This window comes from Triturus cristatus, chromosome 2_2 (assembly GCF_964204655.1).
Source record: "Triturus cristatus chromosome 2_2, aTriCri1.1, whole genome shotgun sequence".
In the NCBI taxonomy this organism is placed as follows: Eukaryota; Metazoa; Chordata; class Amphibia; order Caudata; family Salamandridae; genus Triturus; species Triturus cristatus.
The window spans coordinates 808,503,130-808,520,824 of NC_140582.1; the positions used below are offsets into that span (position 1 = coordinate 808,503,130).

Genomic DNA, 17,695 nt, shown 5'->3' on the forward strand with positions numbered 1-17,695 from the left:
CAGCTTGAGCTTTCGAATGAATCTGTAGATATTTGCTCGTGTCTGTGTATAATTAAAGTCTGACTCAGGACAAAATGAGAGGCCCAAGGAGAGTCATTGTTGTTCTGCAGCACTTAAAACTATATTTGCCAGATTGATGATGGTATTGGCATTTGTTGGTACTTCCAATTCCTTGGCTGTCTTGCTTAATTGCGCTTCCAAGCTCCACGTCCTCTCGCCAGTTGCTTGGAACTGGTGTTTTCTTGCTGCTTTTCTCCTCTCCCTCCTTCTTTGGGTCCTCCATATTTTGACGGGACATTCCTTGGGCGCAGTGTTTCTCTTCTACTGCGTCTGATATAATCCAATTCCTCTCCCAATGTTGGTTTGATGACATTTTGGGTAGATCGATTTCTTTGACCCTCTGTTTCTGACTTGCTTTCCAGCGCTGAGCTCAAGTCTGACGTTGAGGCTGCGGCTGCTCCTGCCAGTGGCTGACTTCTGTCCTCATATAGTGTTTCTTGCATCCTTTTGTTTTCTGTGGCTTTTCTAAAGGTATCAAACTTGCGGGCGAAGTTGAAGATTTGCCCATTAGCATTGTCTTCCTTATCTCTCCTTAACTTGTACGTTTTCCTTTGCTTTATTTTATCCTCCTCTTTATTCAGTCTGACTGTCATTTCATCATAATATTTCTGTTTCTACTGGGAATCACTATATGCCTTTATTTCTTCATTGAGGATGTCGATTTTTTGCTGGATATCATGCCTATCACTGTCTGCATATTTAACTAATATAGCCACCAGTTTGCGTGAGGATTCCAGATAACACTGCGCCCATTCTATCATCATTTCGGGACTGGGCGTCTCATAACTTGGGGCAATCCTTATACGCAGGCCCCTGGGTATTCTTCCCACATCCAAGTACTTTTGCAGTGACTTGGATTCCCTCCACTTCGACATCTCTTGGCGCATGAGCTTCTCTAAAGCCCGAAATGTCTCTTTCAGGTTTTTAGACCTCGCGCTTGCTTCATCATTAGCACTTCTTGTGGCGTTCTGCTGCTCTGAAGGAGACTCTGAAAACATCTCCTCCACTGCGGATTCACGATCCCTTAAAGCTGCAGCGGACATGTTTGACGTAATTATTTGGTCACTATTTGTATCAGGGCGACCCCTAAGCCCAGTTTAATCCTGCTGGCGCCACGGGTCTGATTCTGCACACCTCCCCACCTGCTCACTGCCACACTATTGAGTAACTTTAGGGAGATCCCGTGTCGCAGTGCAGCCACCCCACGCCGCCTCACTCCTCCGAGCTGCCGCCGCGCGTTGCGCTCTGCCTACGTCGTCCTTTTCACAGGCACTGATTCCGTGGTTACAGGTGGCTTCCGGGTTTCCACTATCGGCACCAGTTCCAATGCTTCCGGGTTCTCAGTCCTCACCGAACCTCGATGATTTCCCGATCCACCGGATGCTTGATATCCATACCATGGAGCCATCTCACGGGGAGGGGGTCCACTTTTACCAGAGGAAGTCGATCCGGTTAATATGGCAATTCCTCGCTTTCTTCAGCTGCAAATAAACGAGAGCGGACCCAAGTATTTGTGCATATTTCGCTGCTTTATTAATGCACAAACAGCCTCGCCATTATGCGTTTCGGCAGTCACCTGCCTTGATCACATGACAGTGTTAGAAAGTCTGATCGTCTTATTTAAAGTGACAGTGCATACCAATTAGTTGATAGAAACGGAAGAAATACATACTTAAATGCGTACGTTTTCTTATAGGCAGTGATGATATAATTTTGTATATATATATCCACACTTCTCCCAAAAAGGAATGGGTCGCACTCACTGAAAGGTTTTGGGATAATTTCTTAGTCCATTGTGTTTATTTCAAGGCGAAAGCAATATTGACGCATTTCAGTCTCCACTGAGACCTTGTTCACAATAGTTTTTTATATATATACACAAGTCAACTTTTACAGAAGAATCTTAAAAAGGTCATTAAGATCCCCAGATCATGTCTTCTAAAAGATAAGGTAAAATCACAACACAGTTTTTTATGTATAAACAGTTTTTGATATATATACACAAGTCAACTTGTACAGAAGAATCTTGAAAAGGTCATTAAGATCCCAAGATCATGTCTTCTAAAAGATAAAGTAAAATCTATTGAAAGAGACAAGAACACCTTTCGTTTTATAACCACTTACATTAGGGACTCAGAAAGACTGCAACATATTCTATCACACAATTGGCACATTCTGAAATCTGATATTGTCATTGGAAATGACATACCAGATCATCCAAGCACAATATATAAACAAAGTCACTCACTGAAAGACCTCTTGGTCCAAAGCCACTATGAATCAATACCACGCAATCCCAGGCTAGGTAACCTAACTGGGTTTTTCCCATGTAACAGGTGTAAAGCCTGCAAAAATAGTACCAAAGTGTTGACATATCAGATACCAGGAATGTCTGACCGAAAGAGAATCACCAAATTCCTAACATGTACAACGCCATACTGCGTATATTGTTTAGTGTGCCCCTGTAATTTACAATATATCGGCAGCACAATACACCCCACAAAGCGCAGAATACTTGAACATGCGAGGGCAATTGAACATAAGGACCCAACTTACCCGGTTGCGAGGCATTTTGCTAACTTGCATCAGAGTAATCGAAATTTGCTCAGATTCTTCTGTCTGGACCATGTCCCAGTCAAAGAGCGTGGGGGAGATAGAGAAATTCACTTACGTAGACTGGAATCTAGATATATACTCAAACTACAAACTAAGAATCCATCAGGTCTTAATATAGAAGAGGAATTAGCAATTCATTTGGGCTAACTCTTTCATCTCGATAACTTGTAATTCCAATCTAATCGCCCCACATTTTTCTGCTACCTCTGTAGATCCGTATATAAGAGTACTACTTATAAAATGATGAAATGCTATACAGAATCAATGTGTAAAAGATGATGAATGCGCTACAATGTATTTTTTCTGATAATTTGCTGAGATATCACTGAAATATGATTTTTTTACTTGAACTTTATTATCACAGTGTAAATAGCATCATGAATTTCGTCGATAGAAGACATAAAAACTAGTATTTCTGAATCACTGTAAATAATTTTGCACAAAGTACCTTTGTACACATTGCCCATCCAGGGCTAAATTCTTTTGTCCCGTTTTATTAAAAAATGTTGCAAATTAATGACACTAGTAGTGCATATACATCGAATACTAGCTTAAGATGGCCGCCAAGAATCAATGAATTGTCTGCTAGTAAAAGTCAATCTTTTGTGTTTACCTGACGGTCGGAAATGATGCAATTGCCCCTGGAAACATTCCCATATCGTAAAAGTTAAAAATGGCGATTATTGTTTGTGTGTGTTTAACAGTACGAGAAAGGTGCGATGCCGAAACGCGTCCTGCTTGGTCGCCAGTAGGTAGTTATAGTTAGGACCTATTATCCATGGGAAATCCGCAACATTCTATTTGGAATAACTTTGGCACCGGTTGACGAATCTTCGTGAATTTTTCAAAACTCGTGGTCCGCTCTGGTCTGCTCCTATCCTGAAATTCTTGGGGTGATTCGTCAAGCAAGGGGCGAGAAAAAAGGGGGGTCCCAAAATGTGTTTTCCCCATGCAATTTTCCATAGGGACCTTTAGTCGCAGCTACAGCCCGAACTGCTGAACAGAATTACACCAAATTTGGCAGAAAGGTAGACCTTGGTTCAGAGTCGTGCCTTTTGCTTAAATGGTGTAAATCCGTTCAGTAGTTCCTGAGAAAATCAAAATGAAAATCACATATATATCTATGGCTGCGCTGGATCCGCGCACCCTGAGCGAACCCTGAGTGCACCCACCCGATCACGAGCTGCATGCTAATTGGCTGTCAACTGTCTGTCAACACTCCAAACCAGGAAGTGTTGGCAGCCATTTTGTGCCTCGGTAGAAGCGAGGCTGAAGAAATCAGTGGAACTAGTGTGTAAAACTCATAAAGGCGGCAGGGTAGAAATACCCTGATCCTCTAGACCTGCTTAGGGGGTCCCACAAGGACCCCCAGGGCCGTAATTTTTTTATTTATTTTTTTAAACGTCGAAATACGTGCAGGGTGCGTGGATCATGCCGTAAAAAAAAAAAAAATTAAGCGCGGGCTTTAATAATTAGCCCCCGGGGGGCCAAATCCCCGGGCAAAAGTTTTACATTTTTGGGGGGGCCCAGAGGGGCTCCCCAACCCTGGGGACTGCCACCCCTGGGGCAACAACATAAATGGGTGGGGGGGCTCGACTGCCACACCCCCAGCAAAATAGATGGGTGGGGGGCACAAAGGCCGGCCGCAGCCCCAGGGACCGCTACCCCCTGGGGCTTTCTCAAAAATGGTTGGGGGCCTCAAAGGCCCCCCCAAGCCCCGGGGACCACCACCCCCCAGGGCTTTGTATGTTGTGGAGGGGGGCTGTGTGGCCCCCCTCCCGGAGCCCTCGAGGGCCCTGGGGACCGCCACCCCCCAGGGCCGGCTCCTGCAGTGTCCTGGGGTGCCAACCCCCGGGACACTGCTCCCGCCCTGTCATAGCAAACTTGGTTTGGATTTTGAAAGAGAGAGCAGGGAGACCTGCTCTCTCTTTCAAAATGCAAAGCATTTTGTTTTTCCACATCGGGAGCTGCATGTTAGCAGCTCCCCGTGTGGAAAAACAATGCCGGCTCCCGAAGGACGCGGGGAGCTGGCTGGGACCGTGGGGGCATTGGGGCTCCCCCACGGTCCCCAACGTTATATATGAGCCCCGGGGGATGGGATCCCCGGGTAGAATAGAAATTAGTGATAGGTGCTATTTTTTTTTTACAGTAAAATTAGGAGTCGCACGCGCTGGGTGCGCGACTCCTAATGCGTCGAACACGTATATGACGTCACGCGCAAGAGCGCGAGCGTCGCGTAAAGTAATAAGTATGTATTGCGTATGCGCCTGTAGTCGCGTACCGGTCGCATAGCAATCGCGCAGGAAAATACGCACCCATCGCACACCCTACGCGGATCCTACACAACAATCGTAAAATGGCAGCTAAGTTCCACGCAGTGATCGAGAAAGGTATGCATTGGGTGCGCGACTCCCAAAAAAAATGTATACAAAAATATTATAAATATATTTTAAAAAATATAAAATAAAAAAAACAATATTAGAGTTTTAATATTTTTACAAACATTTTTTTTCAATTTATATTAACAATATGTAATGTAATTTAAAAAATAAAATATGTAAAAATAAATAGTTTAAAAAATGTAGAAAAACAGTATAAAAAAACTAAATATAACAATTAATATATTTCAAAATTATCATTTTAAAAACCTTTGAAATTCACTGAAAAAACCATAGGTTTCAGATATGTTATAGTTAGGAATTAGCATTTAAAAAACCTTTGAAATTCACTGAAAAAAACCATAGGTTTCAGGGGCGTTGTAGTTAGGAATTAGCATTTAAAAAACCTTTGAAATTCACTGAAAAAACAGAGGTTTCAGGTATGTTATAGTTAGGAATTAGCATTTAAAAAACCTTAGAAATTCACAGAAAAAAACATAGGTTTTAGGGGTGTTATAGTTAGCTGGACATTTCACTTGTACAAAACCAGTGAAATTCCCCCGTTATAGTTAGTTCAGCTAACTATAACTCGCACGCCCGTAATGCACTGCTGATGACGTCACATATTACATCACTCATGACATGGTCAGTGACATCACTCATGATGCTACTCATGACGCTACTGATGACATCTCAAATGACATCACTGTTGACATCACTGATGACATCATCCTTGTGATAGAGTGGCAGACCTCCTCTCACCCTAATATAACCTTTGATACACACACTCAAAAATAGACATTAACATTTTCAAAACAATGGACATACCAATACCACTTACAACACACCTATTCAGTAATTCCAAGATCTACACACACATCCTCTCATTCACTAACAGTCTTATACAGTCACTCATACATGTACTCACTCATTATATGTACTCATACACCTATACATCCTGTTACACACTGACACTCATACATAGAGTTACTCACACACATAGTCACACATGCAAACAAAGTATCACACATCCATTTACTTGCATATACAGTTAGACACACAACACCACACTTACTTCTACAGAAACTCACACATACTTACTCTCTTAAGCAATCATTTATAGAAACACATACTAATTTATACAGGATCTCTTCCAATCTCTCATTCTCACATATACTCACTTATATACACCAATACTCACATATACTTGTTTAAAACATATGTAGTTACTCATAAAGACACTATTGAAACAGTCATTCACTCACTAACACACCCATACACACACTCATCCACCCATACAGTCCTGCACACATGCTGTCTTCAACACATACAAACAGTGAGTCACGCATTCATGCATCTATGCACTACATAATACCCCCACCAAACCATACAGACACTCAGACACTCATACTGATACTCAAAAAAACAACTAATAACCTGTATAGACACTTATGTAGCTACTCACCAACCCATGTAGCCACTTATACACAAAGTGAGAGACTGATACAGATATTTATATATTTAAAGATTACTCACTAACCCATGTATTCACTAAGATACACTTAATCAGTCAGTTATACAATCAATTTTTCAAAAACAAATCATTAATTTAGACACTTATATACCCATTTATTCTTCCATCGACCTTGAGATATACATATATAAAACATATTTAAATTTCAGAAAAACACAACTTCAGTGGATGATGTCATCAGTGATGTCATCAGTGATGTCATTTGAGATGTCATCAGTGATGTCATCAGTGATGTCACTGACCATGTCATGAGTGATGTAATATGTGACGTCATCAGCAGTGCATTGCGGCCGTGAGTTATAGTTAGCTGAACTAACTATAACGGGGGAATTTCACTGGTTTTGTACAAGTGAAATGTCCAGCTAACTATAACACCCCTAAAACCTATGTTTTTTTCTGTGAATATATATATATATATATATATATATATATATATATATATATATATATATATATATATATATATATATATATATATATATGTTGCAAACAATCACTCCATCAGGAAATGACACGAACTCCTCTTGGTGGCAAAGTGAAATTTATTTTTAGTTCTCTCTGCTGTTAGTCATGACGCGTTTCGGCCGTACCGTCGGCCTTGTTCACATAACGTCGCCATAGCGGGAGAAATTCAATTTAAATGTTTTTTTCTCTCTCAAACCCGGTGTCACATGATTAATAGACATGGAGGACAGACTGCGGCACTCTACACATACTGAATTTAGAAAACAGACCGGGTAGTGGTTCTACACACGGATTCAGAACTACTACATGAGGTAAAAAGAATAATAAATATATACACATTTGAATACACATTTACGTATAAATAAATAAATAAATACATAAATATATCACAGTATAAATACAGTATAATCCAATGTATATTAAAATTATTTTCTTAAAATATCAGCATAAATGCGTAATGTAGTTGAATCTTAAATGTGTGGTTATCAACCTGATCTAAATATCCAGCAAAACTCGTCTGTGTATGTAAAAAAGGGGAAAGTGTCACAGAAAGAGGCTCTACTCCATGGTTAAAATCACCCATAAAACAAGAAACAGTGTATAAAATGATTTGAATGACCCCTCAAGTGTGCAAAGTTGCAAAAAATACATATTTTGATTCTCATATAGAAATAATTTTGATACGCCATCCATATTGGGAGATACATATTGGTGCGTATAACAAGGTGCTGGAAGAATGTGCAAATAATTGCCTATTTATTTCAACAACACAATAGTGTGACTATAAGGAATTAAAAAGAAAGAGAAATAGGCAGTGACCATGAGTAAATTAGATCAATGGAAGCTGCACTAAACAGAGGGGGAAGATCACAAACATGATGTATTTAATATCCAAAAAGTGGATCAACATAACTCAAAAGGATCCTACTCATACATATATTGATCCCTGAGTGTATAAAGTGGGCACATATCGACATTGTAACAGGAAAATTATCAGAAAACTGGTTCCAGAGAGCTTCTATTCAAGAAGCTATCAATGAGTTTATCCAAGCAGACTTATAGACAAATTTATAGGTAGGTGTACATATCTTCAGTGGTGTTTAAACCATAGGGAACCTTTGTATCCAGTTCTAATATTAGGCGGGTTTCTAGTTGCCTAAGTAGCCTTTCCCTATTGCCTCCTCGGCGCAGTTTGGGGATGGCGTCAATTACATAATAACTGAGACATTTTAAGTCATTGTTATGTTTGTCTTTGAAATGACGAGCCGCAGGATAAGTGGTGTCATTATTTACAATGGCTCGTAAATGCTGAAGGATACGGGTATGTACTTGAAGTTTGGTGCTACCTATATATGATAGGTCACAGGTACAGGTGAGGACATAGACAGCATATTCTGTGCGGCATGTGAAATGCCCTTCGATTGGTGTTTCCTTGGGACTAAACGGGGTTTTGTATGTAGTACGGTTAGTCCCAAATTTGCACGCTCTACAGGATGTGCATTTGTAAAAGCCTTTCTTTGGCTGTAGCCAGGTATTGCTAGATACATTTTCTGGGCTGCTTCTGACTAGCTGTCTTCTCATGGATACAGCACGTCTATACGTGATGGACGGTTTGTCTGATAAGAAGGGCGCCAGTACACCATCTGTTTTTAAAATGGGCTAATTTTTGTTAATGATAGCCCTCAACTGTCTATGTTGTCTGTTAAAAGTCATTATGAGACGTGGAGCATTCTCCTCATCTCCATTATGTCTTGTATCACATGACCTGTCAACTTTGCATAAGAGTTCTTCTCTAGCTTTCAATGCTGCCTTATTACTCGCTTGTTTGAGAATAGAGTCACTATAGCCTCTCGCTTTAAATCTGGCAAGCGCCTCTTGGGTACATTTTGTTAACTCCATTTCCGTACTGCAAATTCTTTTAAGTCTTAATAGCTCCCCATAGGGGATACTTCTAATGAGGTGGCCAGGGTGGGAGCTAGTCGCATATAAGGTGGAGTTGCCTGCGGTGGATTTCCTATATAATGTAGATTCCAACTTATTACCTGATACATAAATAGTGGTATCTAGGAAGGAGACCTGTGTTTGGCTGATGTAAGATGTAAATTTATGATTTAGTTTGTTAGTATTAATCTCATTGATGAATAATAAAGCACTGTTAGTGTCCCCCCTCCATATCAGGAACACATCATCAATGAATCTTAGCCAATGTACTATGTTACTCTCATATTTGGAACCCAGAGAGCCCCTGAGAACCTGCTCCTCCCACCAGCCTACGTGTAAACACGCATAGCTGGGAGAGAAGCAGGCTCCCATAGCCACGCCTCGTTTTTGGCAGAATAGTTTGTTCTCAAACATAAAGAAGTTGTTGTAAAGGCACCATTTGATCATTTGAATAAGCATCTCATTATGGTTGTGAAAAATGAGAGTTCTAGTGTCAAGAAAATGTTTAACAGCATTCAGACCACTTTCATGATTAATACTAGTATACAATGATTCAATGTCCATTGTAGTGAGCGAAAAACTCTCATCCCATATTATATGTGTGATTTTTTCAAGAAAGTCACTAGTATCCTTGACATACGATGGGAGAGTTTGCACATGCATCTGTAAAAAATAGTCCACATATTGTGAAATCTGTTCGCTCATACCACCTATTGCAGAGATAATAGGTCTACCAGGTACTGGACATATATAAATATATATATACATATCGCACATCCACTTCCCCACCTTGAATGAAAGAAAATGCTGCACTCCAGTCTCCAATATTTAAAAGCCACTTTTCTTTAATTTCCACGTAGCAAACACCTACACGTTTCAACTCCTCCGAGTCTTGCTCACGGTCAGTGAGTCCTTCTACTATGTTCCTTTTTATACACAGTGCCCATCCAGCCTTTTAGGATGCATTCTTGGAAATGTAGTTGTACATGTATTATACATATTTACAATTCAATTTATCAGCACACTATAGCTCTATAAAAGATGTATATATTTCAAAATACAACCAAAACGTGTTTTGGTCTTACATTTTTGCATATCAAGGATATTGCCTGTGAATAAATGTGATATGTTTTATATACATGTCACACATAATTTTGTTGCATGCAATGTTGCCTCTGTATGGGCTAAGTGCCCCTATTTTCCTTATGGATCTATTCTGGGGTATTTGGGTTGTTTTCTGTTCTTGTTTCATCTTGCTGGCTTAGTGCCTGTCTTGAACATATGCTCCCTTGGTGGTATATATATGCAACTTTTGGGAAGTGTGAAGAGTGAGATCCAGCAGCAGGAAGAGAAAGAATTACATTTGCCTTTTGACCAGCTTTGCAGTACAGGACAGTTGTTTGTAGGGGAAAGTGGGATAAGAAGTCATTGAGAAACAGTACTTGAGTCATGCTTCAGGGAAGAAACCAAAAACATGAAGATGAAGTGAAGCCTGCATGCGTAGAGATGCACTCATCTATGAAAAGGAAGAAAAAAGGGTGACAATGAAGCCAACCAGTAGTAAGTAAGGGGGGGCTCATATGGGTCTCTTAGTAGCCACTTTCTAAGAGTTTAGCAGTGCCTGAAGCTAAGTTAGATTAAACCACATGTCCAGGAGTACACTATGTTGAGTGGATGTAAGGGTAGAGGGGGAGCCAGAATTAGAATAAAATGTTTTGCCAGCACTCAGTTTCGATCTGGGCAACAACAAGCTGCGGCTCAAGCACCCTGAATATTTTTGCCCACGAACGTCTAGCCCCTCAGTACAATTTGTGCACCTGTTACTTTCCTATCCGTTGTGCATTTTAAATGTTAACATTTGAAATTACTGTGGCTTTCCTGATGAAGGCATTGTGTATGCCGAAAGTTGAGTAGACATTAAGAAGACTCACCATTCAGCCACCTGATTTAAGTATTTATTCCTTAGACACACAATGTATTTCCTGAAAACTTTTTTTGTAAATTTGTCATTATCACCTTTTTATTGCTTTCAGTGAAAACGCTAATGTCTGTTTATCAAATTCTGTGTTAGTTTTTTGTAAATTATGTTGAGATGTTGTCACACGTCTGCACTTAGAAACTGTTGATATATGTATTAGGATGATTTTAAAGAATGTTGTATTAAATAAATGATTTTTTAATGTTCTCATGTGTAAACTGAGTCCCTAATATCATGTCTGTGTTTGCCTAGGTCTGAAACATGATATAGACCTATAGTTGCCTAGGGGTTTTTCTTCAATTGTGTTATTTCCCTGCCCTCGGAATCTACATTAGTAGCAGGGGGTCCTTGTTTTTCGACTGTAGTGAAGATCTTGTCTTTTCCTCTCATTAAGCACAGCATTATTCAGACACAAACAGCAACGAGTAAGGGAAACTCTCAGCAGTGTCAAGGGAAACGGCTTCCGTTGTCTAGGATGCAAGCAACTAAAATATGAGTTTGTCTGAAGAGGAGCTGTCGCACAACACAACGCATTGTTTTTAAACAAACATATCACTTCCAAACTGTGCAGATAACTGAGTGCTGGTGAAAAACGGGTAGTTTCGCCTACACAAAGAAAAAGCAAAGAGGAACACCACAAAATGTCAACCGACATTGGCAAATGTAAATTGTACAGTGTCAATGTGGAAAATAGGAACATATTTCAATAGTATAAAACTAGGCAGATATGCATTCATATAGGATTCTAGAAACATAGCACATACATGCTACAGTGGGGTACTCTGTTCGGACTGTGTTCAGAATGTAATGTTTTGATAATGGGGCTTGTATTTATTATGGTTTTACACTAACTTGAGCCATCATGAACACTAATAGCAAAGACAATGTGGTCTGCCGGCAGTGGCATCTATTATATCTAATCTTAAGAAAAAGTAAGGAATGGTAAAGAGGAGCAAGGTTCGCTGAGGATTTGGGAAAGCTATCTGGTCACCAAGTTATGTAACTGGTGGAAACAATAACTAGATGACACCCTATTCTACCTCAACACGTATTCACCACTAGACATATTCATTCTGCACTTGCAAACATTTACAACATTTAAATAACTTCTTTATTCTAAATCCACACAAAATTAATTTGTCCTGTTCTTCTCCAAGGATGGACAAAAAGTATTTCAACTGTAACCTGCTAAAGCAATTACACATTATTACTATTAGTTAAAGATTTGTAAAGCGCAACAGCTGCTCAATAGTGTCCCGGCACTAAGTAGCAAGTCTGAACCCTAAATAAGAGTGGTACTGAAAGGCAGAACCAAAGAGCCAGGTCTTAAGAAGTCTCTTAAAGACCAGAATGTCCCTGGAAGCAGGGAGCTAAACTGGGAGGGCATTTTACTTCTTGGCAGCCACATAAGGGAAGGAGCTACAGCTCCACTTTTTTAATCTGAAAAGATGAATTACTACCAGCAAGAAGTTTAATGACCAAAGAGACCGAGCTGCTTGGTAAGGTGTGAATCTGTTGACAAATACTGAGGGTCTTTGTGGTAAAAAGCTCTGTGTGCCAGAACCAAACCTTTGAACCTCACACATTCTTTTATAGTCAACCAGTGCAGTTTCTTTAGGCTTGGCTGAATGTGGGCTCTCTTTGGAAGGTGTAGTGGAAGCCTGGCAGCCGCATTCTGCACCAGCTGTAATCTCTTTAGGAGATTGGCTGGTTGGCCCCAGTACAGAGAGTTAGCATAATCCAGTCTTGAGGTGATCAAGGCCTGGATCACTGTTTCTGCTGCCGGCAGGGGATTAGTTAGAGGAATTTAAATTTTTTTAGCTGGTCATGAGCCTAGTACCAACCCCTTGCCCCCCCCCCCACCTTGGGGGCAAAAGAAGCAGTAGTATTGCATTTTACCCCATCATTGAGTGCTACCGTGGTAGGGGAAGTTCACATTGAAAACAATGTGGGGCTTAGTGCAGACCTCTGAGGGACCCCATAACCCAATGGTTTAGGATAAGAGGCAAATGAGACCATCCAAACTGACTGGGACCTGTCTGTCAAAAAGGAAAGGAGCCATGCCAAAGCAGAACCGCAGACACCTATGTCTTCGAGGTGCTGCAGGAGTGTCAAATGTGAGGCCAGGTGAAAAGCCGCAGATAGACCAAGGAGGGTTAGTGCCACCAGCTTCCCTTGATCTACCGCAGGCCTAATTGTATCTGGGGCCTCTAAGAGTATGGTCTCGGTGCTGATACCTGGGCGGAAGCCCAACAGGGCAGAGTAAAGAAGTGCATTTTGTTCGCAAAAGCAAAGAGTTACTTGTTTATGAGCTTCTCTAAAATCTTGGTAAAGGATGGCAACAGAGAAATGGGACAGAAATTGGCAAGACTGGTCTTGTCAGCTGAGGGTTTGTTGAAAAGAGGAATCGACTTGGCCTGTTTAACTACTGGGCACTGTGACCAAATGAATTGACTGATTTAGAAGCAGGTTTGGAGCAGGGTTGATGGCCATACAATTGGCAGAAAGAATGTGAGGAGAACAGGGATCATCTTGCGACCCTGATTGCAGCACTCAAGGTCTGAGCAGACTCCTCAAGTGAAATCAAGGTGAATTCCAGTAGCAATTAGTCACGAGAGGGCACTATTTCTACTAGCAGTGCTGTGTGGTCACTGATCCTCCTCGAGGCAGAGTCCATGAGTTGGAAAGCGTCCACGATGTTTTGGATTTTAATGTCGAAGTTAAACACTTATTTTTAGAGGCTGAAGCAAGGCTTCAGGGTGCATAACCTTTTTGACTATTTTTAATATCTTCCCAGACTTGTTTTGGGAAATGTCAATCTGATCTGTAAAAAAAAGTCAGGCTGAGCTTTCTCAATTGCACAATGGTAGATGTTTAGATCCTTCTTGTAGAGCACTTGGTCATTTCAAAGGTATTGAAGGCTCCAATCCCTTTTCCTACAGTGCTTACAAAGCCTTTTAGGGTCCTTACTAGCCCAAGGGGTTGACTGTCTTTTGCCTGAGGAATTCACATCTCTGTGTTTAATAGGTACGATGTGGTTATCCACCTGTATAAGCAAGGAGTTGGCCGATTAACATCGACCTCCAGGTCCTTCTTCATAGATGAAGAGTGCTTGCTCAAGGCAAGACTAAACTCCGTAGAAGAGACAGTGGCCTAATTACAATGCAGTAGTGGAACAGTGAAATCCGCATCTGTGAGAGTCGAGGTCCAGTGATCAATGGAAGTGAATGAGGGCATGGTCGGACCAAGTCTGGGGATTAATGTCGAGTACCTAAACTTGAGTGTTAGAAAAAATGGTGTCTAAGGAGTGGCCCGGGATATGTGTAGGCTGAGTCATAAACTGTGACATATCCCAAGATGAAATATGCTCCGAAAGAAGTTAACCATGCGGGTCAAAAGATGCAGCCACATGTATATTAAGGTCCCCTAGAACCATGAAATTCAAGTATTTCAACATATACTTCGAAAGGAACTCATCCAGGGAAGACAGAAACCCCCCTGCATGGCCGGGGGGGAAATAGATCAGCATGCTAGCCATTATTTTATTAGCAGGCAATGAAATGCAAAAGGCCATAGACTCATAGACATTGCTGACTTCCCATCAATTTCATCCGCTGTTTCATCGCTCATCTTCACGTTTGACTCTTCCATATAAACAACATCTTCAAAGTGGCAAACTATTACCTCTGGGTCCTGAAAAGTTTAAGCCATTCTTGTCTGTTTTCTACTACAAATACTGTCATGAATGGACTTTGGCCACGCCGTCCTTGTGGGCGTCTCACAAGCCTGCCTCTTGCCACTGAAAACTGTCCTACATGCCGAACTAGACATATGGCTTCCTCTCTGAAATTCGATCACACTGCGCTAATTCCCATCGAGTTACACTGGCCTCTTAATATGGCAAGGATAACATTTAAATTTGATGCCTAGCCTATGAAACCACCAACACCAGTTCTCCATTATACTTCTCCAATTAGGGTACAATTCCTAAAAAAAGAAGTGGGGCACTAACCAAGTTAGGCAGTATGTAAGTAACATCACAGCACGTGACATCGCATGTGATATCACAACCCATGACCTCACAGGAAGTGATATCACAAAAAATGACATCACATTCTGAGACCTCACATGTGTTAAGCAGGTCTATCATGAGTAAATTTGAGAGTATTACAATATTTAACAAATTAGATTGTGTGTCAGAGCTGTGCCAAAAAGTGATGCAACCTCAGTGCAAGATCTAGGCCTCCACTTATACATTTATTTATTGAAACTCTGCAAGAAAGAAATTGTCAACAAGGAGAAATGTGGTAGTATATCTGTTCTGCTTAACTGGTTGCAAAGTCTGCAACCAGTTAAGCAACAATATCTTATTGGGTTAAAGCACCTGTTGCATAGATCTTTATGTACCCAGTAAATTTCAGGAAATAATAATAACGGTAAGATAACTCCGGAGTTTTAATACACTTGCTGGAGAGACAGGTGTTTTGTCTAGTCCCAGTTTTGAATCAAAGTAGCATAGAGTGTTAATATGTCTCCCGCTAAGCACATCATGTGACACACAGATGACGTATTTTTATTTTATGTAAATGGGTAAGTGGGTTATTGCTTTTAACACAGAGATCCTTTAGTTACTTGCAGTTCATAAATTGTAATCCTTCTCTTATAGTACAGTCAACAATGAAGGAAAGGACATGTGACTCCTACACCTTGTAACCCTCACTAGCCTATGTTACACCACCTGTAAATTGATTTACACACATATGATTTATTGTCAATGTATAATGTGTATGTGTGATGATAAGCGCTCCGACACCCTGGATTGGGTTGAGTAGCGCTATAAAAGAAATTAGACAAAATAGTGGTATTTAAAATATTTGTGTAAACACTAGGACAGACCAACACATCTGACACACAACTTTGCACAAGGTGCGTGTTTAGACTATGTCTCATACTAATTATTCATATGTTCCGAGGCGATTTGCTTAAAATAAACATTTCAACAAAACAGGCTTTGAGAGGCTGAATTGCGCAGTGTGAAACAGTCAAATAAGGTAGGGTCGGGGCTGAGGAAGGGCCGGATGCAGTCACAAGCTGCCTCTCTTCCTTTGTCCTGGACGTGCAGACTGCAGGCAGCCATGGCATGAGGGCGAGGTGAGGAAAAATTCCTGGAGGTTTGCAGCACAACAAAACGGAGAGTCACAGGTCAAGTGCAGGGTCAACTAGTGCTTTGACCTGCTAATGGCCCTGCGACTGACAAAGGAGAGAGGAGAGGTGAATTTATTGTGTCCCCTCGTCCCCCTCACCCTTGTCCCGTGTGTACCCCCCACTACAAAATCTGGGGGGGTGTATCCCTGTGTTCCCCACACTTCCTACGCCCATCATGCCCTGCTGCTGCCTTATCTCAACTTGTTCTCTGCCTGAGAGGCGCTTGCGCTGCTGGTACCTGTGCGATACCCATTGTTTCTTATTTAGGGAAACTTTTCGCTTTACAAAGTCTAAACTACTGCCTTTGGCAATGTGCTGTACTGTAGGAAAGTATTGCTTAGCTGCTGACAAAGAGCTACGTTGAGATATTGCGCGTGGACTTCAAAAAAACAGAGAAAAGCCCTTACCCAGCACCGTTTCTATGAGGAGGTCCTTCCAAACGTTCAAGGTTACCATGATGCCTGGCTCGGTGATGGCTGGGCGATGGAGGGCGAGCCCCGGGAGCTCTTCTGGGCCCCTTCTCCGTCCGTCCCAGGTACCTGCGCCCCTCCTCGCGCAGGTGCGGTGCCCGGAGTCTCGCGGGAGGCGTCCGCGCGGGCTCTCCACCCTCCTCACGCGGAAGAAGCTTTCAACAGCCGCTGCTCCCGGTGCGCTCTGCCGCGTCCGACGTCAATCAGTCCGTCCCGCTGGCACTGGTCAAGTGTTACCTATCTATGTCCCCACCACTGAGTGTAGGATCGATGCACCCGGAAGAAGACTGGTTCCAGGCAGCGCCTGCCTCTGGGTACAGGTGCTAGATTTGAGTGTATCCTCTGTCAATGTGACTCAGTGTGCAAATACATATTTCCTCATGGAAAGTGTACAAACCTGTTGCGGTGATTAAAGTCACACCTACAAATGAGGAACTGTCCTCTGGTGACATCCCCGAGAAACAGAAATTGAACCTCCGCCTTGTGTACCACAACTCCCACACAGGGCAACAGCAGAGCCACTGACATTATGCTTCAGTGGAGGACCAAATTATGTGGCAAGGTTTAACTTAATTATGTGGCAAGCAAAGGCAACTTATCTGGCATAGTGCAGCACATTCTGTAGCAGTTATATTTCACTATTTCGTATTTTAACACACATTAATATTACTTGGGCAAAGATTTCACGACAGTACCAGTTTAACACTAATCTGAAAATGCAAGGTAGCTAATTCACTTTGGGAAAGGATCTGCCATTGTGCAGCACCTCACGGGGCACTTTTTAGATAACTTTTGATTTGTGTGAGGTCGAACTTTTTTTGTTAAATTATGTGAATTACGTAGCAGATGATGGATTAAGTGGAAAGTTTGGTCCATCTTTAGTCATGTGAAAACGCTGCTACCGCACAATTATTTTACAGGAGTGACCCTGAGCAATAGGCAGTGGGACTCTAGAAACACATTCAAGACCTTCATTCATTGCGCAGTACAGACTGAGCCGTCCTTTGCTAAGAGAGCGCCCTGGGCATGGGCTGAGAGAAGTTTGGCT

At 41.6% G+C, this 17,695-nt stretch overlaps 1 protein-coding gene across 1 annotated transcript in view; it reads right to left on the reverse strand.

Annotated features, from left to right (window-relative positions):
* CWH43 (cell wall biogenesis 43 C-terminal homolog) overlaps positions 1-17,011 on the reverse strand; it is a 546,701-nt gene extending 529,690 nt beyond the window's left edge. Inside the window, exon 1 of the mRNA XM_085642112.1 lies at positions 16,585-17,011. Coding sequence (XP_085498238.1) covers positions 16,585-16,633 — 49 coding nt within the window. The 5' untranslated portion in view covers positions 16,634-17,011. The remainder of the gene's footprint in view (positions 1-16,584) is intronic.
* Between the last annotated feature and the right edge of the window lie 684 nt (positions 17,012-17,695).